At 35.7% G+C, this 23,414-nt stretch overlaps 1 protein-coding gene across 4 annotated transcripts in view; it reads right to left on the bottom strand.

Moving 5' to 3' along the window:
• LOC136856841 (DNA-binding protein Ets97D) overlaps window positions 1–23,414 on the bottom strand; it is a 208,405-nt gene that overhangs the window by 94,713 nt on the left and 90,278 nt on the right. For all 4 annotated transcript variants that reach the window (XM_067135016.2, XM_067135015.2, XM_067135018.2 and 1 more), the window contains one exon: window positions 19,158–19,305. In XM_067135016.2, coding sequence (XP_066991117.1) covers window positions 19,158–19,305 — 148 coding nt within the window. The remainder of the gene's footprint in view (window positions 1–19,157; window positions 19,306–23,414) is intronic.

Below are 23,414 nucleotides of genomic sequence, written 5' to 3'. Positions count from 1 at the left end.
AACTTTTTCTCTTTCAATGGAAAGTTTTACCAACAAAAAGGCTTAGCGATGGGCGACCCTCTTTCTGGCATCTTAGCAGACATTTATATGGACACAATAGAACACACAAAAATTATAACACAAATAAAAGGCGTATGTTTATGGCTGAGATTTGTAGACGATACCTTCATAATTTTCGACAAAAATGTCACTAATAGTGACGAGATCTTGGAGTCCCTAAACAAAATTGACCCCAATGTTAAGTTTACTAAAGAGGATGAGGTTAGGAACTCATTAAACTTTTTGGACTTAACTATTACACGCGGACATAATACCTTCGATTTTCGAATATACAGGAAACCTACACACTCTCCCTTAACTATTATGAATTCATCCATACACCCCAAGTCCCAAAAACAAGCCTCTTTCTATAATTTAATTTATAGAGCTTTAAAAATTCCTCTTTCTCCCAACAATTTAAAAATTGAACTGAAGTACATAAGGAATCTTGCTCAACTGAACGGGTTTAAAATAGATATGGTCAACCGTTTGATTAATAAAATCAAAATTAAATTGTCCACTAACCTCGTCCCAGAAAAACCTAAAAAAACCAGTTTCGCCACATTTACATATAACAACCCAGCCGTCCACCAGATCGCAAATACTTTAAAGAAGCACAATATCAATATAGCCTTCAGGACAGTTAACACTAATCGAAACATGTTTTTTAACCACAACAAGGTCAATCACAATAGCAACCATTATTCAAGGTCCGGCATATATAAACTAACATGTACACAATGTGGTTTTTCTTATATCGGACAGACTGGCCGCAGCTTTAACACGAGATATCTGGAACATTATAACGCTCAAAAACACAATAAGTACTCAGCGATGAGCCAACATATGAGAGAAACGGGCCATCACTTTACATCCATAGAGAAAGATCTTACCATCATTAGAAGCATAGGTAAAGGGAAATTAATGAATGAACTGGAAAACCTACACATCTTTTTAGACCAAACCTACAATAAAAATAAAAATCTCAACGACGTCAATGAAATTAAAAATCCTTTGTACGAATTAACACCTAGATTAATTAATATCGTGAATTCAGATCAAAACAAAATCCCTCATTTATTTAAATCTCCACACTCAAATGCTTCATCCATCATGCCAAAAGTTAAACCCGCCCATATTGCTTCTAGAAACTCCCCTCCAGCAACAGCACACACGCCCATAGACCAGCCTACCCCCACTCTCCCTCCATGCCCCGCCCCTCCATTACCGCACCATTACAACACCAGGAGTAGAAATGGTGACAAGACAGGCGCTGCCGGAACAGACAGATCCATCTAGTATTAACTGAACAAGTAAGTCATTTTACAGTTAAGAGGGTTTAATTTAATTTAATACATTTTATCACAACGCGTGCTCAAAAAATTTTTAATTCAAAATTATTTTCTACTTCATTACAGACCAAGCAACACATCAACGGGAACAATTTTCACACAAGACTGTATCAAGTGTCTAGGATGTCTCTTCCCAATTAAGCAGCAGCCTAAAACTATGAAACAGCTAAATATTGTACTCTTGTCAATTCCTTGACGTTACATGAGACCCAAAGTCAAGTCGCTAACAGTTTCATTCACAACGTTTTTGACCAGTCTACCTACAACAATCGGCTTTTGAATCTCCACTTGTACACGACAACACATTTAAATATTAGTTACGTCAAGAACATGAAAATGAAAATCGTGGGTCAAACAAGCTCCAGTTTTAATATCACCCCTTCTCAAGAAGAAAAAAGAAGATCCGTTTCATTTTATTTTTAGTTTTGAACATTTTAAGTTAACCAGAACTGCCAAGTTAAAACACATTCAATTTAAATTTATTTTTCAATCTTGACCAACCTACAATCAGTTCAAATCTCCACTTATTGTTGACGACACATCCTGTCACCAGACACGATACGTCAAGTACTTAATATGATATAGGGGTCACATAAACCCCGATTTGCAATCCTCTTCACCGAAAAGAAGATCCATTTTAGTTTTGGACATTTTCCATATTAAATAGATTAGGACCAAAAAACTTTACTGTATTGACTTATGTTTGTATATATTGTATATAATGTATATGATGTATATAGTGTATATATTAGTATGTTTATATTAGTTAAAAAGGTCCCAAACCTTGACCTAAAGGTTGTTTACAGGCTGAAGATGCCCAAAATAATGGGTGAAACATGTACCTGACCAAATGAGTCTACATAAAATCATGTAGATAATAACCACATTAAACGTGGAAGTATTGAATAGGTGGTTTTTTATTTAATTATCCTTGATATCTATGCCTAACGTCATCTTCAATACGGAACAATAATGAGAGTTGTTACTTGTAATTTGGTAGCCAACCAGGCAAAATACCGTTTAAATAGGTACTTCAACCTTAAGGTCAAGATTTGTAAACTAACTAAAGACATAGCCTTTCTAAAACAGTGTCTAGAACTAAAATTGATCCCAAAATTTTTGAAACCTACACAGCGAAAAAACTTATCTAACCAAAGTTTGATTAGAGTTCAAAACAAGGTCAACGACATTTGGTTAAGAAATGAAATTAAAGCGTCATATAAAAAGAAGTCGCTTTTAAATCTGCAGTTATATAGAGTTCATTTAGCGTTAGCTCAGGCTTTACATCCGTTAGAATGGAACTCTTTCCAGCTACATGTGGACAATAAACTGATTGCTTTATTGGATAGGAAGCAAGTTACTCTCGACAAGAAACTATCTCAATTAAAAGCATCCCAATCACGATTACCAAAACGCAGTTCAGACACGCAAAAAGCGGCTCCCTCACAGAACAATACACCCACAGTAGTTAATTTGACAGACGTACAGTTCTCTGAAGAAGAAATGGGGATCTTGAATAAAGGCTTAAAACATAACTGGCCTAGCAAGAAAAAAGAAACAGATATTATCAACACAGTAGCTGAGATCGAGGCTAACATTTCTAAACTCCCTTTAGAAACACAAAATGATACCAGATTTGAGGTAAAAAAGAAACTACCAAAACTAGCGGAAGAAATAAACGCATATTCAAATTTCGACCACAAAAAATTGATCCAGAACGTAAAAAAGAAAATAGACGACAACAACATTATTGTCACAAAAGCGGACAAAGGAGGATCCACAGTTCTCCTAGATCAAAACACATACATTCAAAAAACAGAAGACTTTTTTAAGGACAAAATATACACAATAGTCAACAAAGATCCAACCACGAGAATTCAGCGAAATCTAAAAACTCTAATAAGAAGTTCTAACTTTCTTTTCAATGAACAAGAACAACAAAAACTTTTTAACATGAACCCTAGTATTCCGACAGCCAGAGCCTTACCAAAGATTCATAAGAAGGACATTCCAATACGCCCTATCATAAACTGTAGAAACAGCCCCACCTATAAAGTATCAAAATTCATTCACGGCTTTCTAAAAAAACATTACGTATTCAATAATAAACACCCTTTAAAAAAATTCATTCACTTTTTGCGAAATTTTAAACAAGTTTAAGCTGCGCCCCAATCACTCAATGTGCTCCTATGACGTCGTAAATATGTACCCAAACATCCCTACCAAAGAAACTGTAAGAATTATCAGTGATAATATCAATAAACACAGCGGCCTTAGTAAGATGGAAATTGAAGAATTCATGAAGATATTAAATTTTGTCTTAAGCAACAACTTTTTCTCTTTCAATGGAAAGTTTTACCAACAAAAAGGCTTAGCGATGGGCGACCCTCTTTCTGGCATCTTAGCAGACATTTATATGGACACAATAGAACACACAAAAATTATAACACAAATAAAAGGCGTATGTTTATGGCTGAGATTTGTAGACGATACCTTCATAATTTTCGACAAAAATGTCACTAATAGTGACGAGATCTTGGAGTCCCTAAACAAAATTGACCCCAATGTTAAGTTTACTAAAGAGGATGAGGTTAGGAACTCATTAAACTTTTTGGACTTAACTATTACACGCGGACATAATACCTTCGATTTTCGAATATACAGGAAACCTACACACTCTCCCTTAACTATTATGAATTCATCCATACACCCCAAGTCCCAAAAACAAGCCTCTTTCTATAATTTAATTTATAGAGCTTTAAAAATTCCTCTTTCTCCCAACAATTTAAAAATTGAACTGAAGTACATAAGGAATCTTGCTCAACTGAACGGGTTTAAAATAGATATGGTCAACCGTTTGATTAATAAAATCAAAATTAAATTGTCCACTAACCTCGTCCCAGAAAAACCTAAAAAAACCAGTTTCGCCACATTTACATATAACAACCCAGCCGTCCACCAGATCGCAAATACTTTAAAGAAGCACAATATCAATATAGCCTTCAGGACAGTTAACACTAATCGAAACATGTTTTTTAACCACAACAAGGTCAATCACAATAGCAACCATTATTCAAGGTCCGGCATATATAAACTAACATGTACACAATGTGGTTTTTCTTATATCGGACAGACTGGCCGCAGCTTTAACACGAGATATCTGGAACATTATAACGCTCAAAAACACAATAAGTACTCAGCGATGAGCCAACATATGAGAGAAACGGGCCATCACTTTACATCCATAGAGAAAGATCTTACCATCATTAGAAGCATAGGTAAAGGGAAATTAATGAATGAACTGGAAAACCTACACATCTTTTTAGACCAAACCTACAATAAAAATAAAAATCTCAACGACGTCAATGAAATTAAAAATCCTTTGTACGAATTAACACCTAGATTAATTAATATCGTGAATTCAGATCAAAACAAAATCCCTCATTTATTTAAATCTCCACACTCAAATGCTTCATCCATCATGCCAAAAGTTAAACCCGCCCATATTGCTTCTAGAAACTCCCCTCCAGCAACAGCACACACGCCCATAGACCAGCCTACCCCCACTCTCCCTCCATGCCCCGCCCCTCCATTACCGCACCATTACAACACCAGGAGTAGAAATGGTGACAAGACAGGCGCTGCCGGAACAGACAGATCCATCTAGTATTAACTGAACAAGTAAGTCATTTTACAGTTAAGAGGGTTTAATTTAATTTAATACATTTTATCACAACGCGTGCTCAAAAAATTTTTAATTCAAAATTATTTTCTACTTCATTACAGACCAAGCAACACATCAACGGGAACAATTTTCACACAAGACTGTATCAAGTGTCTAGGATGTCTCTTCCCAATTAAGCAGCAGCCTAAAACTATGAAACAGCTAAATATTGTACTCTTGTCAATTCCTTGACGTTACATGAGACCCAAAGTCAAGTCGCTAACAGTTTCATTCACAACGTTTTTGACCAGTCTACCTACAACAATCGGCTTTTGAATCTCCACTTGTACACGACAACACATTTAAATATTAGTTACGTCAAGAACATGAAAATGAAAATCGTGGGTCAAACAAGCTCCAGTTTTAATATCACCCCTTCTCAAGAAGAAAAAAGAAGATCCGTTTCATTTTATTTTTAGTTTTGAACATTTTAAGTTAACCAGAACTGCCAAGTTAAAACACATTCAATTTAAATTTATTTTTCAATCTTGACCAACCTACAATCAGTTCAAATCTCCACTTATTGTTGACGACACATCCTGTCACCAGACACGATACGTCAAGTACTTAATATGATATAGGGGTCACATAAACCCCGATTTGCAATCCTCTTCACCGAAAAGAAGATCCATTTTAGTTTTGGACATTTTCCATATTAAATAGATTAGGACCAAAAAACTTTACTGTATTGACTTATGTTTGTATATATTGTATATAATGTATATGATGTATATAGTGTATATATTAGTATGTTTATATTAGTTAAAAAGGTCCCAAACCTTGACCTAAAGGTTGTTTACAGGCTGAAGATGCCCAAAATAATGGGTGAAACATGTACCTGACCAAATGAGTCTACATAAAATCATGTAGATAATAACCACATTAAACGTGGAAGTATTGAATAGGTGGTTTTTTATTTAATTATCCTTGATATCTATGCCTAACGTCATCTTCAATACGGAACAATAATGAGAGTTGTTACTTGTAATTTGGTAGCCAACCAGGCAAAATACCGTTTAAATAGGTACTTCAACCTTAAGGTCAAGATTTGTAAACTAACTAAAGACATAGCCTTTCTAAAACAGTGTCTAGAACTAAAATTGATCCCAAAATTTTTGAAACCTACACAGCAAAAAAACTTATCTAACCAAAGTTTGATTAGAGTTCAAAACAAGGTCAACGACATTTGGTTAAGAAATGAAATTAAAGCGTCATATAAAAAGAAGTCGCTTTTAAATCTGCAGTTATATAGAGTTCATTTAGCGTTAGCTCAGGCTTTACATCCGTTAGAATGGAACTCTTTCCAGCTACATGTGGACAATAAACTGATTGCTTTATTGGATAGGAAGCAAGTTACTCTCGACAAGAAACTATCTCAATTAAAAGCATCCCAATCACGATTACCAAAACGCAGTTCAGACACGCAAAAAGCGGCTCCCTCACAGAACAATACACCCACAGTAGTTAATTTGACAGACGTACAGTTCTCTGAAGAAGAAATGGGGATCTTGAATAAAGGCTTAAAACATAACTGGCCTAGCAAGAAAAAAGAAACAGATATTATCAACACAGTAGCTGAGATCGAGGCTAACATTTCTAAACTCCCTTTAGAAACACAAAATGATACCAGATTTGAGGTAAAAAAGAAACTACCAAAACTAGCGGAAGAAATAAACGCATATTCAAATTTCGACCACAAAAAATTGATCCAGAACGTAAAAAAGAAAATAGACGACAACAACATTATTGTCACAAAAGCGGACAAAGGAGGATCCACAGTTCTCCTAGATCAAAACACATACATTCAAAAAACAGAAGACTTTTTTAAGGACAAAATATACACAATAGTCAACAAAGATCCAACCACGAGAATTCAGCGAAATCTAAAAACTCTAATAAGAAGTTCTAACTTTCTTTTCAATGAACAAGAACAACAAAAACTTTTTAACATGAACCCTAGTATTCCGACAGCCAGAGCCTTACCAAAGATTCATAAGAAGGACATTCCAATACGCCCTATCATAAACTGTAGAAACAGCCCCACCTATAAAGTATCAAAATTCATTCACGGCTTTCTAAAAAAACATTACGTATTCAATAATAAACACCCTTTAAAAAATTCATTCACTTTTTGCGAAATTTTAAACAAGTTTAAGCTGCGCCCCAATCACTCAATGTGCTCCTATGACGTCGTAAATATGTACCCAAACATCCCTACCAAAGAAACTGTAAGAATTATCAGTGATAATATCAATAAACACAGCGGCCTTAGTAAGATGGAAATTGAAGAATTCATGAAGATATTAAATTTTGTCTTAAGCAACAACTTTTTCTCTTTCAATGGAAAGTTTTACCAACAAAAAGGCTTAGCGATGGGCGACCCTCTTTCTGGCATCTTAGCAGACATTTATATGGACACAATAGAACACACAAAAATTATAACACAAATAAAAGGCGTATGTTTATGGCTGAGATTTGTAGACGATACCTTCATAATTTTCGACAAAAATGTCACTAATAGTGACGAGATCTTGGAGTCCCTAAACAAAATTGACCCCAATGTTAAGTTTACTAAAGAGGATGAGGTTAGGAACTCATTAAACTTTTTGGACTTAACTATTACACGCGGACATAATACCTTCGATTTTCGAATATACAGGAAACCTACACACTCTCCCTTAACTATTATGAATTCATCCATACACCCCAAGTCCCAAAAACAAGCCTCTTTCTATAATTTAATTTATAGAGCTTTAAAAATTCCTCTTTCTCCCAACAATTTAAAAATTGAACTGAAGTACATAAGGAATCTTGCTCAACTGAACGGGTTTAAAATAGATATGGTCAACCGTTTGATTAATAAAATCAAAATTAAATTGTCCACTAACCTCGTCCCAGAAAAACCTAAAAAAACCAGTTTCGCCACATTTACATATAACAACCCAGCCGTCCACCAGATCGCAAATACTTTAAAGAAGCACAATATCAATATAGCCTTCAGGACAGTTAACACTAATCGAAACATGTTTTTTAACCACAACAAGGTCAATCACAATAGCAACCATTATTCAAGGTCCGGCATATATAAACTAACATGTACACAATGTGGTTTTTCTTATATCGGACAGACTGGCCGCAGCTTTAACACGAGATATCTGGAACATTATAACGCTCAAAAACACAATAAGTACTCAGCGATGAGCCAACATATGAGAGAAACGGGCCATCACTTTACATCCATAGAGAAAGATCTTACCATCATTAGAAGCATAGGTAAAGGGAAATTAATGAATGAACTGGAAAACCTACACATCTTTTTAGACCAAACCTACAATAAAAATAAAAATCTCAACGACGTCAATGAAATTAAAAATCCTTTGTACGAATTAACACCTAGATTAATTAATATCGTGAATTCAGATCAAAACAAAATCCCTCATTTATTTAAATCTCCACACTCAAATGCTTCATCCATCATGCCAAAAGTTAAACCCGCCCATATTGCTTCTAGAAACTCCCCTCCAGCAACAGCACACACGCCCATAGACCAGCCTACCCCCACTCTCCCTCCATGCCCCGCCCCTCCATTACCGCACCATTACAACACCAGGAGTAGAAATGGTGACAAGACAGGCGCTGCCGGAACAGACAGATCCATCTAGTATTAACTGAACAAGTAAGTCATTTTACAGTTAAGAGGGTTTAATTTAATTTAATACATTTTATCACAACGCGTGCTCAAAAAATTTTTAATTCAAAATTATTTTCTACTTCATTACAGACCAAGCAACACATCAACGGGAACAATTTTCACACAAGACTGTATCAAGTGTCTAGGATGTCTCTTCCCAATTAAGCAGCAGCCTAAAACTATGAAACAGCTAAATATTGTACTCTTGTCAATTCCTTGACGTTACATGAGACCCAAAGTCAAGTCGCTAACAGTTTCATTCACAACGTTTTTGACCAGTCTACCTACAACAATCGGCTTTTGAATCTCCACTTGTACACGACAACACATTTAAATATTAGTTACGTCAAGAACATGAAAATGAAAATCGTGGGTCAAACAAGCTCCAGTTTTAATATCACCCCTTCTCAAGAAGAAAAAAGAAGATCCGTTTCATTTTATTTTTAGTTTTGAACATTTTAAGTTAACCAGAACTGCCAAGTTAAAACACATTCAATTTAAATTTATTTTTCAATCTTGACCAACCTACAATCAGTTCAAATCTCCACTTATTGTTGACGACACATCCTGTCACCAGACACGATACGTCAAGTACTTAATATGATATAGGGGTCACATAAACCCCGATTTGCAATCCTCTTCACCGAAAAGAAGATCCATTTTAGTTTTGGACATTTTCCATATTAAATAGATTAGGACCAAAAAACTTTACTGTATTGACTTATGTTTGTATATATTGTATATAATGTATATGATGTATATAGTGTATATATTAGTATGTTTATATTAGTTAAAAAGGTCCCAAACCTTGACCTAAAGGTTGTTTACAGGCTGAAGATGCCCAAAATAATGGGTGAAACATGTACCTGACCAAATGAGTCTACATAAAATCATGTAGATAATAACCACATTAAACGTGGAAGTATTGAATAGGTGGTTTTTTATTTAATTATCCTTGATATCTATGCCTAACGTCATCTTCAATACGGAACAATAATGAGAGTTGTTACTTGTAATTTGGTAGCCAACCAGGCAAAATACCGTTTAAATAGGTACTTCAACCTTAAGGTCAAGATTTGTAAACTAACTAAAGACATAGCCTTTCTAAAACAGTGTCTAGAACTAAAATTGATCCCAAAAATTTTTGAAACCTACACAGCGAAAAAACTTATCTAACCAAAGTTTGATTAGAGTTCAAAACAAGGTCAACGACATTTGGTTAAGAAATGAAATTAAAGCGTCATATAAAAAGAAGTCGCTTTTAAATCTGCAGTTATATAGAGTTCATTTAGCGTTAGCTCAGGCTTTACATCCGTTAGAATGGAACTCTTTCCAGCTACATGTGGACAATAAACTGATTGCTTTATTGGATAGGAAGCAAGTTACTCTCGACAAGAAACTATCTCAATTAAAAGCATCCCAATCACGATTACCAAAACGCAGTTCAGACACGCAAAAAGCGGCTCCCTCACAGAACAATACACCCACAGTAGTTAATTTGACAGACGTACAGTTCTCTGAAGAAGAAATGGGGATCTTGAATAAAGGCTTAAAACATAACTGGCCTAGCAAGAAAAAAGAAACAGATATTATCAACACAGTAGCTGAGATCGAGGCTAACATTTCTAAACTCCCTTTAGAAACACAAAATGATACCAGATTTGAGGTAAAAAAGAAACTACCAAAACTAGCGGAAGAAATAAACGCATATTCAAATTTCGACCACAAATAATTGATCCAGAACGTAAAAAAGAAAATAGACGACAACAACATTATTGTCACAAAAGCGGACAAAGGAGGATCCACAGTTCTCCTAGATCAAAACACATACATTCAAAAAACAGAAGACTTTTTTAAGGACAAAATATACACAATAGTCAACAAAGATCCAACCACGAGAATTCAGCGAAATCTAAAAACTCAATAAGAAGTTCTAACTTTCTTTTCAATGAACAAGAACAACAAAAACTTTTTAACATGAACCCTAGTATTCCGACAGCCAGAGCCTTACCAAAGATTCATAAGAAGGACATTCCAATACGCCCTATCATAAACTGTAGAAACAGCCCCACCTATAAAGTATCAAAATTCATTCACGGCTTTCTAAAAAAACATTACGTATTCAATAATAAACACCCTTTAAAAAATTCATTCACTTTTTGCGAAATTTTAAACAAGTTTAAGCTGCGCCCCAATCACTCAATGTGCTCCTATGACGTCGTAAATATGTACCCAAACATCCCTACCAAAGAAACTGTAAGAATTATCAGTGATAATATCAATAAACACAGCGGCCTTAGTAAGATGGAAATTGAAGAATTCATGAAGATATTAAATTTTGTCTTAAGCAACAACTTTTTCTCTTTCAATGGAAAGTTTTACCAACAAAAAGGCTTAGCGATGGGCGACCCTCTTTCTGGCATCTTAGCAGACATTTATATGGACACAATAGAACACACAAAAATTATAACACAAATAAAAGGCGTATGTTTATGGCTGAGATTTGTAGACGATACCTTCATAATTTTCGACAAAAATGTCACTAATAGTGACGAGATCTTGGAGTCCCTAAACAAAATTGACCCCAATGTTAAGTTTACTAAAGAGGATGAGGTTAGGAACTCATTAAACTTTTTGGACTTAACTATTACACGCGGACATAATACCTTCGATTTTCGAATATACAGGAAACCTACACACTCTCCCTTAACTATTATGAATTCATCCATACACCCCAAGTCCCAAAAACAAGCCTCTTTCTATAATTTAATTTATAGAGCTTTAAAAATTCCTCTTTCTCCCAACAATTTAAAAATTGAACTGAAGTACATAAGGAATCTTGCTCAACTGAACGGGTTTAAAATAGATATGGTCAACCGTTTGATTAATAAAATCAAAATTAAATTGTCCACTAACCTCGTCCCAGAAAAACCTAAAAAAACCAGTTTCGCCACATTTACATATAACAACCCAGCCGTCCACCAGATCGCAAATACTTTAAAGAAGCACAATATCAATATAGCCTTCAGGACAGTTAACACTAATCGAAACATGTTTTTTAACCACAACAAGGTCAATCACAATAGCAACCATTATTCAAGGTCCGGCATATATAAACTAACATGTACACAATGTGGTTTTTCTTATATCGGACAGACTGGCCGCAGCTTTAACACGAGATATCTGGAACATTATAACGCTCAAAAACACAATAAGTACTCAGCGATGAGCCAACATATGAGAGAAACGGGCCATCACTTTACATCCATAGAGAAAGATCTTACCATCATTAGAAGCATAGGTAAAGGGAAATTAATGAATGAACTGGAAAACCTACACATCTTTTTAGACCAAACCTACAATAAAAATAAAAATCTCAACGACGTCAATGAAATTAAAAATCCTTTGTACGAATTAACACCTAGATTAATTAATATCGTGAATTCAGATCAAAACAAAATCCCTCATTTATTTAAATCTCCACACTCAAATGCTTCATCCATCATGCCAAAAGTTAAACCCGCCCATATTGCTTCTAGAAACTCCCCTCCAGCAACAGCACACACGCCCATAGACCAGCCTACCCCCACTCTCCCTCCATGCCCCGCCCCTCCATTACCGCACCATTACAACACCAGGAGTAGAAATGGTGACAAGACAGGCGCTGCCGGAACAGACAGATCCATCTAGTATTAACTGAACAAGTAAGTCATTTTACAGTTAAGAGGGTTTAATTTAATTTAATACATTTTATCACAACGCGTGCTCAAAAAATTTTTAATTCAAAATTATTTTCTACTTCATTACAGACCAAGCAACACATCAACGGGAACAATTTTCACACAAGACTGTATCAAGTGTCTAGGATGTCTCTTCCCAATTAAGCAGCAGCCTAAAACTATGAAACAGCTAAATATTGTACTCTTGTCAATTCCTTGACGTTACATGAGACCCAAAGTCAAGTCGCTAACAGTTTCATTCACAACGTTTTTGACCAGTCTACCTACAACAATCGGCTTTTGAATCTCCACTTGTACACGACAACACATTTAAATATTAGTTACGTCAAGAACATGAAAATGAAAATCGTGGGTCAAACAAGCTCCAGTTTTAATATCACCCCTTCTCAAGAAGAAAAAAGAAGATCCGTTTCATTTTATTTTTAGTTTTGAACATTTTAAGTTAACCAGAACTGCCAAGTTAAAACACATTCAATTTAAATTTATTTTTCAATCTTGACCAACCTACAATCAGTTCAAATCTCCACTTATTGTTGACGACACATCCTGTCACCAGACACGATACGTCAAGTACTTAATATGATATAGGGGTCACATAAACCCCGATTTGCAATCCTCTTCACCGAAAAGAAGATCCATTTTAGTTTTGGACATTTTCCATATTAAATAGATTAGGACCAAAAAACTTTACTGTATTGACTTATGTTTGTATATATTGTATATAATGTATATGATGTATATAGTGTATATATTAGTATGTTTATATTAGTTAAAAAGGTCCCAAACCTTGACCTAAAGGTTGTTTACAGGCTGAAGATGCCCAAAATAATGGGTGAAACATGTACCTGACCAAATGAGTCTACATAAAATCATGTAGATAATAACCACATTAAACGTGGAAGTATTGAATAGGTGGTTTTTTATTTAATTATCCTTGATATCTATGCCTAACGTCATCTTCAATACGGAACAATAATGAGAGTTGTTACTTGTAATTTGGTAGCCAACCAGGCAAAATACCGTTTAAATAGGTACTTCAACCTTAAGGTCAAGATTTGTAAACTAACTAAAGACATAGCCTTTCTAAAACAGTGTCTAGAACTAAAATTGATCCCAAAATTTTTGAAACCTACACAGCAAAAAAACTTATCTAACCAAAGTTTGATTAGAGTTCAAAACAAGGTCAACGACATTTGGTTAAGAAATGAAATTAAAGCGTCATATAAAAAGAAGTCGCTTTTAAATCTGCAGTTATATAGAGTTCATTTAGCGTTAGCTCAGGCTTTACATCCGTTAGAATGGAACTCTTTCCAGCTACATGTGGACAATAAACTGATTGCTTTATTGGATAGGAAGCAAGTTACTCTCGACAAGAAACTATCTCAATTAAAAGCATCCCAATCACGATTACCAAAACGCAGTTCAGACACGCAAAAAGCGGCTCCCTCACAGAACAATACACCCACAGTAGTTAATTTGACAGACGTACAGTTCTCTGAAGAAGAAATGGGGATCTTGAATAAAGGCTTAAAACATAACTGGCCTAGCAAGAAAAAAGAAACAGATATTATCAACACAGTAGCTGAGATCGAGGCTAACATTTCTAAACTCCCTTTAGAAACACAAAATGATACCAGATTTGAGGTAAAAAAGAAACTACCAAAACTAGCGGAAGAAATAAACGCATATTCAAATTTCGACCACAAAAAATTGATCCAGAACGTAAAAAAGAAAATAGACGACAACAACATTATTGTCACAAAAGCGGACAAAGGAGGATCCACAGTTCTCCTAGATCAAAACACATACATTCAAAAAACAGAAGACTTTTTTAAGGACAAAATATACACAATAGTCAACAAAGATCCAACCACGAGAATTCAGCGAAATCTAAAAACTCTAATAAGAAGTTCTAACTTTCTTTTCAATGAACAAGAACAACAAAAACTTTTTAACATGAACCCTAGTATTCCGACAGCCAGAGCCTTACCAAAGATTCATAAGAAGGACATTCCAATACGCCCTATCATAAACTGTAGAAACAGCCCCACCTATAAAGTATCAAAATTCATTCACGGCTTTCTAAAAAAACATTACGTATTCAATAATAAACACCCTTTAAAAAATTCATTCACTTTTTGCGAAATTTTAAACAAGTTTAAGCTGCGCCCCAATCACTCAATGTGCTCCTATGACGTCGTAAATATGTACCCAAACATCCCTACCAAAGAAACTGTAAGAATTATCAGTGATAATATCAATAAACACAGCGGCCTTAGTAAGATGGAAATTGAAGAATTCATGAAGATATTAAATTTTGTCTTAAGCAACAACTTTTTCTCTTTCAATGGAAAGTTTTACCAACAAAAAGGCTTAGCGATGGGCGACCCTCTTTCTGGCATCTTAGCAGACATTTATATGGACACAATAGAACACACAAAAATTATAACACAAATAAAAGGCGTATGTTTATGGCTGAGATTTGTAGACGATACCTTCATAATTTTCGACAAAAATGTCACTAATAGTGACGAGATCTTGGAGTCCCTAAACAAAATTGACCCCAATGTTAAGTTTACTAAAGAGGATGAGGTTAGGAACTCATTAAACTTTTTGGACTTAACTATTACACGCGGACATAATACCTTCGATTTTCGAATATACAGGAAACCTACACACTCTCCCTTAACTATTATGAATTCATCCATACACCCCAAGTCCCAAAAACAAGCCTCTTTCTATAATTTAATTTATAGAGCTTTAAAAATTCCTCTTTCTCCCAACAATTTAAAAATTGAACTGAAGTACATAAGGAATCTTGCTCAACTGAACGGGTTTAAAATAGATATGGTCAACCGTTTGATTAATAAAATCAAAATTAAATTGTCCACTAACCTCGTCCCAGAAAAACCTAAAAAAACCAGTTTCGCCACATTTACATATAACAACCCAGCCGTCCACCAGATCGCAAATACTTTAAAGAAGCACAATATCAATATAGCCTTCAGGACAGTTAACACTAATCGAAACATGTTTTTTAACCACAACAAGGTCAATCACAATAGCAACCATTATTCAAGGTCCGGCATATATAAACTAACATGTACACAATGTGGTTTTTCTTATATCGGACAGACTGGCCGCAGCTTTAACACGAGATATCTGGAACATTATAACGCTCAAAAACACAATAAGTACTCAGCGATGAGCCAACATATGAGAGAAACGGGCCATCACTTTACATCCATAGAGAAAGATCTTACCATCATTAGAAGCATAGGTAAAGGGAAATTAATGAATGAACTGGAAAACCTACACATCTTTTTAGACCAAACCTACAATAAAAATAAAAATCTCAACGACGTCAATGAAATTAAAAATCCTTTGTACGAATTAACACCTAGATTAATTAATATCGTGAATTCAGATCAAAACAAAATCCCTCATTTATTTAAATCTCCACACTCAAATGCTTCATCCATCATGCCAAAAGTTAAACCCGCCCATATTGCTTCTAGAAACTCCCCTCCAGCAACAGCACACACGCCCATAGACCAGCCTACCCCCACTCTCCCTCCATGCCCCGCCCCTCCATTACCGCACCATTACAACACCAGGAGTAGAAATGGTGACAAGACAGGCGCTGCCGGAACAGACAGATCCATCTAGTATTAACTGAACAAGTAAGTCATTTTACAGTTAAGAGGGTTTAATTTAATTTAATACATTTTATCACAACGCGTGCTCAAAAAATTTTTAATTCAAAATTATTTTCTACTTCATTACAGACCAAGCAACACATCAACGGGAACAATTTTCACACAAGACTGTATCAAGTGTCTAGGATGTCTCTTCCCAATTAAGCAGCAGCCTAAAACTATGAAACAGCTAAATATTGTACTCTTGTCAATTCCTTGACGTTACATGAGACCCAAAGTCAAGTCGCTAACAGTTTCATTCACAACGTTTTTGACCAGTCTACCTACAACAATCGGCTTTTGAATCTCCACTTGTACACGACAACACATTTAAATATTAGTTACGTCAAGAACATGAAAATGAAAATCGTGGGTCAAACAAGCTCCAGTTTTAATATCACCCCTTCTCAAGAAGAAAAAAGAAGATCCGTTTCATTTTATTTTTAGTTTTGAACATTTTAAGTTAACCAGAACTGCCAAGTTAAAACACATTCAATTTAAATTTATTTTTCAATCTTGACCAACCTACAATCAGTTCAAATCTCCACTTATTGTTGACGACACATCCTGTCACCAGACACGATACGTCAAGTACTTAATATGATATAGGGGTCACATAAACCCCGATTTGCAATCCTCTTCACCGAAAAGAAGATCCATTTTAGTTTTGGACATTTTCCATATTAAATAGATTAGGACCAAAAAACTTTACTGTATTGACTTATGTTTGTATATATTGTATATAATGTATATGATGTATATAGTGTATATATTAGTATGTTTATATTAGTTAAAAAGGTCCCAAACCTTGACCTAAAGGTTGTTTACAGGCTGAAGATGCCCAAAATAATGGGTGAAACATGTACCTGACCAAATGAGTCTACATAAAATCATGTAGATAATAACCACATTAAACGTGGAAGTATTGAATAGGTGGTTTTTTATTTAATTATCCTTGATATCTATGCCTATACTCAATGAGGATGTCGGTCACAGTGGATTTAGCAAAACATGAACACAATGGGTTATTTTTTCTCTTTAGGATGTAAGAAAGCTAAGATCCCTCCTGAGGAGTATGTACACAATACAAAGTGGCCTCGTTCATGCCTCAGTGCAAACTGCAGAACTTTAGGATGGCAAAGAACTCAGCAGCATATATGCTACAGTCATTAAGACAAGATCTTGGTGCTAACATAATCAGAAATGAATGCGCATCCAATATTCTTCCATCTTAGCAGCGTAAATTGAAACAAGTTGTACTTCCAGATATCGGTGAACAAAACTGTGGAAATACATCCATGTTCACTTTACGTCCACAGAATTTTTGAGGTTATTGTATGATATTGGTGTCAATATGGAACAGCAAATATTAGATTTATGAAGTATCATTGGCAAAACACAGATTCTGTAACATCCTTCTTCCAACTGACACTCCACCACGCCAGCTGTCCAGAGTCCTTCACATGATATATTTCCTGCATACATTAAACAACAGGGGCGACAGAATGCCACCTTGTCTCAATCCTTCTGACACACTGATGGCCTCTGATCAGCCACAGTCCAGCTTGACTTGAACGGTGTTGTTTTCATATAAGTTTTTTATCAAAGCAGTAATATTTCATTCAATACTTCCCAAAGCTTGCACCAACGAACACAGTCAAATGCTTTCTCGTAATCTAAAAAGAGAATCAACACTGGTATGTTGAATTCATACATCTTTTCAATAAGTTGTCAGATGTTAAGTATCTGCCCCCTTGTGCCTCGACCTAGAATAAAACCTGCCTGTTCTGGAGGAATCTCTCTCTGGACAATTGGCCTTAGGCGCTGGTGTATAATATGTGATAAAACTTTGCTGGCATGCGAGATCAAAGTGGTAGTTTGATAGCTCTTGCAATCCAATGTGGATCACTTTTTGTATAGGGGAAGTAACCGTCTCGAGGTCATAATCCTGTATTCCACACTTTACTGCAGACTGAATTACTGTAGGTAATTTTAATCATATCGCCAGATATATTATCAGTTTATCACTGCCAACAGATTTCTGATTCTTCAGATGTTGAACTGCCTGCTCTAATTCACTTTCCAAGATTGGAGGCTCACGGTCAATATTGCAGCTCATCTGGTTGATACTAATATTTTCTTGGATATCATCAGAATACAGCTGCATGCAATATTCCTTCCATCTTTCAGTGACTTGTTCTTTTTCACTCAGAAGAACTCCATTGCCACCTTTTACAGCCCAAGTCCACGGTTTTAAATTTGCGTTATTCCCTTAACTTGGATGAAGAGATCACAAATTTGATTCTGGACTAGTGACTCGATCTGATCACATGTTTGATGGATCTGCTGTGATCTATCTTCTCTACCTACACATTTCTTGTGTATTTCACAATTTAGTGAACTGTATTTCAATCTATCTTCAAACTGAGTAGCTGTAGGTTTTAGTTTCTTACTTTTCAATCAACTTCCTTAGTCAACCAAGGTCTCCTGTTTGTAGCAGGTTTAGTGAAAACTTCATCAAGAGTGCTAGTAATAGTTTTCAAGATATTCCACTGACCCAACATCATTGGCGGAAATATTTTGTGAACTGCTATTTTTTAAAAATCTTCAGATAATTTTGAATTAAAAGTCTGAATTTCTGCAAAGAGACCAATATCGTTCTTCGAATTACGACTTATCCGTATTTCAAATAAACAATTTAAATAACGTGCAAAACCCGCACCTCATATTTCCAGGAATGAGGTTCTTTGAATTAGGCGCAATTTTGAATTATCAAGGTTCTAACATAGTCTATATTTCTGTGAAGAACAATACCTTATTATGTGCTTCACAATAGAGAACTGGATAAAGTTATGCTGTACACTGTCATTTAATAGTATTACTATAAGGAAAGGAAGAAAGTAAGTTACTTACAAGCATTTGGAAGATATTCTTCAGCAGGCTTGAGGACATCAACGATGTTGATTTTTTTGTGCTCCCCATCAACCTTAATTTGTACATTAACTTGTACAAGGCCCTCACCTTGAACACACTGGTCGACAAGATTCTTGTGGCTCTCTAACTGAAAACAAATATTACATAATATGCAAGGACAAAGTTAAATAATTTTACTTAGTACTATTACTGAAAGAGAGAGAAGTTAATAAATTGCAAGCATGCAAAAAGAAGACTTTATGAACAACCCTCCAAAAAGCACGCTAGGACCATGTAACGAATGAAGACATCAGAATGGAACCAGAAGTAGACTCAATAGAAGAGAAGCTAAGGACTTCGAGGCTAACATGGTATGGACATGTAAAGCGAATGCCTAGTACAAGAACACCATGTGTATGCCTAGAAAGAAGGGTTGAAGGAAGAAGGCTCGTGTGAAGACCTAGGAAGAGATGGTTATGCCAGCCGAGAGAGGATGCGGAGAGAAGAGGGGGGGAATTAAGAGTTAGTGGCAAGAGAGAAGTTATTTCTGGACTGACAATGATGGAAAAGACTCGTTCAACACCACCCTACCTAGCACGGTGGACGGGTTCTATAATGATGATGACTGTGATGATGATAATTACCATATTAACACAAATAATACCCACATATATATTTTTTCAATTTCAAAATTGGGGTGCGGGTTTTATTTGCGTCAATGTTGGCATTTAATTTTTTCAAAATGAGCCTTCCTAAAATTAGGGTGCAGGGATTACTAGGCAGTGGGGATTATTTGCGTAAATACGGTACTTAATGTAATTATTTATTTTGTTTTACTTACGTATTCTTATTTCTCCCAGTTAATTGAAGATGTGTGCATGTACATTAACATTTATTTTCCCCAAAATAGAGGAAAAACCTTTTCTTACCTTCATAAATGTATAAAGTAGAATGTTAATTATCCAACACAATAAAGTGGAGGAAGAGGAATGGATACAAGAAAAGGCAGGTAATTTGTTTGACTTGCTCTTACCATAGTTCTATGTTCTTTTAAGTAAGTCTACAAACATAGCGAACAGAAAGAGGAAGTGAGAGCACTTCGACTTGCTTCCTATTACAGCAATGAAGAAACTAGAGGCTCCAGTGCGGAGATTTGCCACTGCAGCGCAATGATCGCTTTGGATGAACAGATGGCATTGTTTATACTGGGTGCGCGCATTTTTACTTGTAGCAGGAGTGATTTTAGTATAGTAACTATACTTTGGAATATAGTAAGTGTGAAAATGTTGCTGTACTTTGTGCTGGGGTGTCAATCCGGTTACAGGTCAGGTGAAGGTAAGCATTTCTTCTCACCACTTGAAAATGAGTATTTCTCTGAGTGGACTAGAGCAATTCCAAGAAAAGACAGGCAGCTTACACGTAAGTCCAGGATTTGCGAGTGTCATTTTTTGGAAGATCTTATTATAAAGGTAGACTCGTTTATTATTAATGGGGAAAAAGTTGAATTTCCGAGAATAAGGTGGAGCTTAAAGCCAGGAACTGTCGAATCACATTTTACCAAACTTACCATCCTGTTTAAGCAATCCCTGAAAATTCTAAACCCCCCATTCAAACGAGAGTTACTCAAAGAACATGTTGGCAATGACAATATGAACAGTAGCAGCTTAGAATGTAATGAACTAAATTTTCCCTCCACATCTAAAATACTTAATAGTGACGATAATGTAAAAATGAAAGAATCTGGTCTCAGTTTGCCCTGTAAAGTAGCTGATAGTGACGTTGATGCTTCTAGAACTATTCTAAATGTGAGGAGACAAGTTAAAAACCTTTGTAGGAATTTAATTAGAAACAAAAAGAAATTAGTTGCATGCAAAGATAAATTAAAGCATTTACACATGCTGCAGTCTGTGCATATACCTACCAAACTCGTCTTATATTTCACTGCAAATTGCAAGTCAGTGATAGGTCCCCCCCCACTCACGTCATTTGTTAGTCATATCCGTGCAATGGCTAAAGAAAGTGAACGTAAGAATAAAGAAATTAAAGATTCTGCAGAGTTCAAAATTAAAGAAAAAAAATAGTACTCACGGACTGGGAAAATGAAATAACTCTTCCTTACGAGGGAAACCTCACAAAACAGAATTTAGTGTTTCACTCGGCAGGCTACATAGTAAGAAAAAGTGACGAGTATGTTGACTGCTTAGATTTTGTTCACACCCTTCGTAGTCAACAGCCACCTGAACTTCCACTGGCAACATTTACCCTCATTAAAGATTATGGCACGAAGAAAGGCTTGCGATACTTGACGTATCCTTCACCGTGTGTGTTTTGGTTGCTATTGCGAGTAGAAGAGGTCGTCTCAGAAAAATTGCGATCAGAACAAAATTCATGGGGTGATATATGTTTTGTATGTTTGGGCAGCATAGACTCTAATAGTTGTCCGACACATAGATTTTGGATGTAGCAGTAATCACAGATATGACCTTGTGGGAAAATTAGTGTTTCATTACATTAAGTGCCGATTCTTCTTCTGTACGAAGAAAATAAGGAAAGAGCTGCTATCGTCCAAATCACAGAAATCGTCCCAGAAGTTGTTCAAGCTTTCGGACAACTAACGCTTTCAAGGGTGAGTTAAAACTTTTTGTATAAGTCATAGATAATGTGAAATGCATAATAGTTTCAACTATATCTCAATACTGCACACACATGGCACATGAAAGGGAATAATTCAAAGGCCATTCTGGCAACTGCAAGTCTTGGAGAATTTATTTCGTGTATGTTTTGTATATTGCCGCGCACCCGCTTATTGTATTAACGCGAGCAGGGCGGTTCATCCATAGATACACTAGTGCAGTCTGCCGCCACTGCCTATTAACTACGAGAGAGCACTCGCTTCCTCTTTCCATATGCTATGCTACAACTTCCTTTTCTGAACTTCAATACCAGCAATTTTGAAGTCTCATAAGTTGGTCTGCCAGTGGGAGTGAAGGTTAAAAACAGTTGGCATGATTATATTCAATAGGAATTTGAAGCACAATTTTGATCACTTAAGTATGAGAAGGTGCTGGGATTATCTGCATTGTCAGATTTCGATACAATAAATGGCATACGTTTATTAAATAAATATATTTTATTGAACGAATAGGGTCTTGGTAGAAGTATTACAAGAGCATAAATAAATTTAGTGAAAAAATTAATAAATAATAATAATGTTATTTGTTTTACCTCCCACTAACTACTTTTTGGTCTTCGGAGACGCCGAGGTGCCGGAATTTAGTCCCGCGGGAGTTCTTTTACGTGCCAGTAAATCTACCGACACGAGGCTGACGTATTTGAGCACCTTCAAATACTACCGGACTGAGCCAGGATCGAACCTGCCACGTTGGGGTCAGAAGGCCAGCGCCTTAACCGTCTGAGCCACTCAGCCCGGCAGTGGAAAAATTAATGTATATCATGTTACAAAGGCTGATTCACCCAAATTAAAATCGAGGAAACGTAGGCAAATCGATAATGCACATCAAGGAACCCTTGAAAATTCTGCAATGAGTGGGGCTGAACAGGTCAGGAAGTGCAGGGAATGTCCGAATACTGAGAATACGGAAGCGGCTCAGCCAATCCTAAGCGCTACCAGCCGTTCTACTGCTCACATATCCAACAATTATATGTCCAAATGGCATGATCAACTAAGAATGTATAAACTTGGAAGATTAGAACAACTCCAACTTCTATACACCAGTTATCTCCTTTATGCCACTTGTATAAGATTTTTCAGAACTTTATGTAAATTTATCACAGAGGCCAATTCCAAGTGTCACGTGTTTTACATTTGTAAATTTCTTTTAAACATATATATGAAACTTACCACCTAAACAAATTGAGATTTACGTATAATAATGTCTAGATAATACTTAATACCCCCACAAATTTCATTGTTATAAACCTGATGTATCCAATTTTATAACATTTTAAATGTAGCAATCGGTGTTTACATGGAACGAACTTTTAACTTCACATACATTTACATTTTTCGAAATTCTGCGAATTGTGGTAACTTTTATTGGTAATGTTAAGATATTGTTTACAAGGACAAATGTACATTTTGTAAGGAAAAAAAAAAACTAAATGTGTAAGTTGAGTAATGTTTGTAGTTAAAGGCGATCAATGCATGTTTACTTGACAGCGTTGCGGGATTACACACGCGAATCTGTGAAAAGGCGACATGGCATCAGGGGCTAATAAATCTTAAACATCACATCA

This window comes from Anabrus simplex, chromosome 1 (genome assembly GCF_040414725.1).
Source record: "Anabrus simplex isolate iqAnaSimp1 chromosome 1, ASM4041472v1, whole genome shotgun sequence".
NCBI lineage: Eukaryota > Metazoa > Arthropoda > Insecta > Orthoptera > Tettigoniidae > Anabrus > Anabrus simplex.
This window is presented reverse-complemented; position numbering and strand designations above follow the sequence as displayed.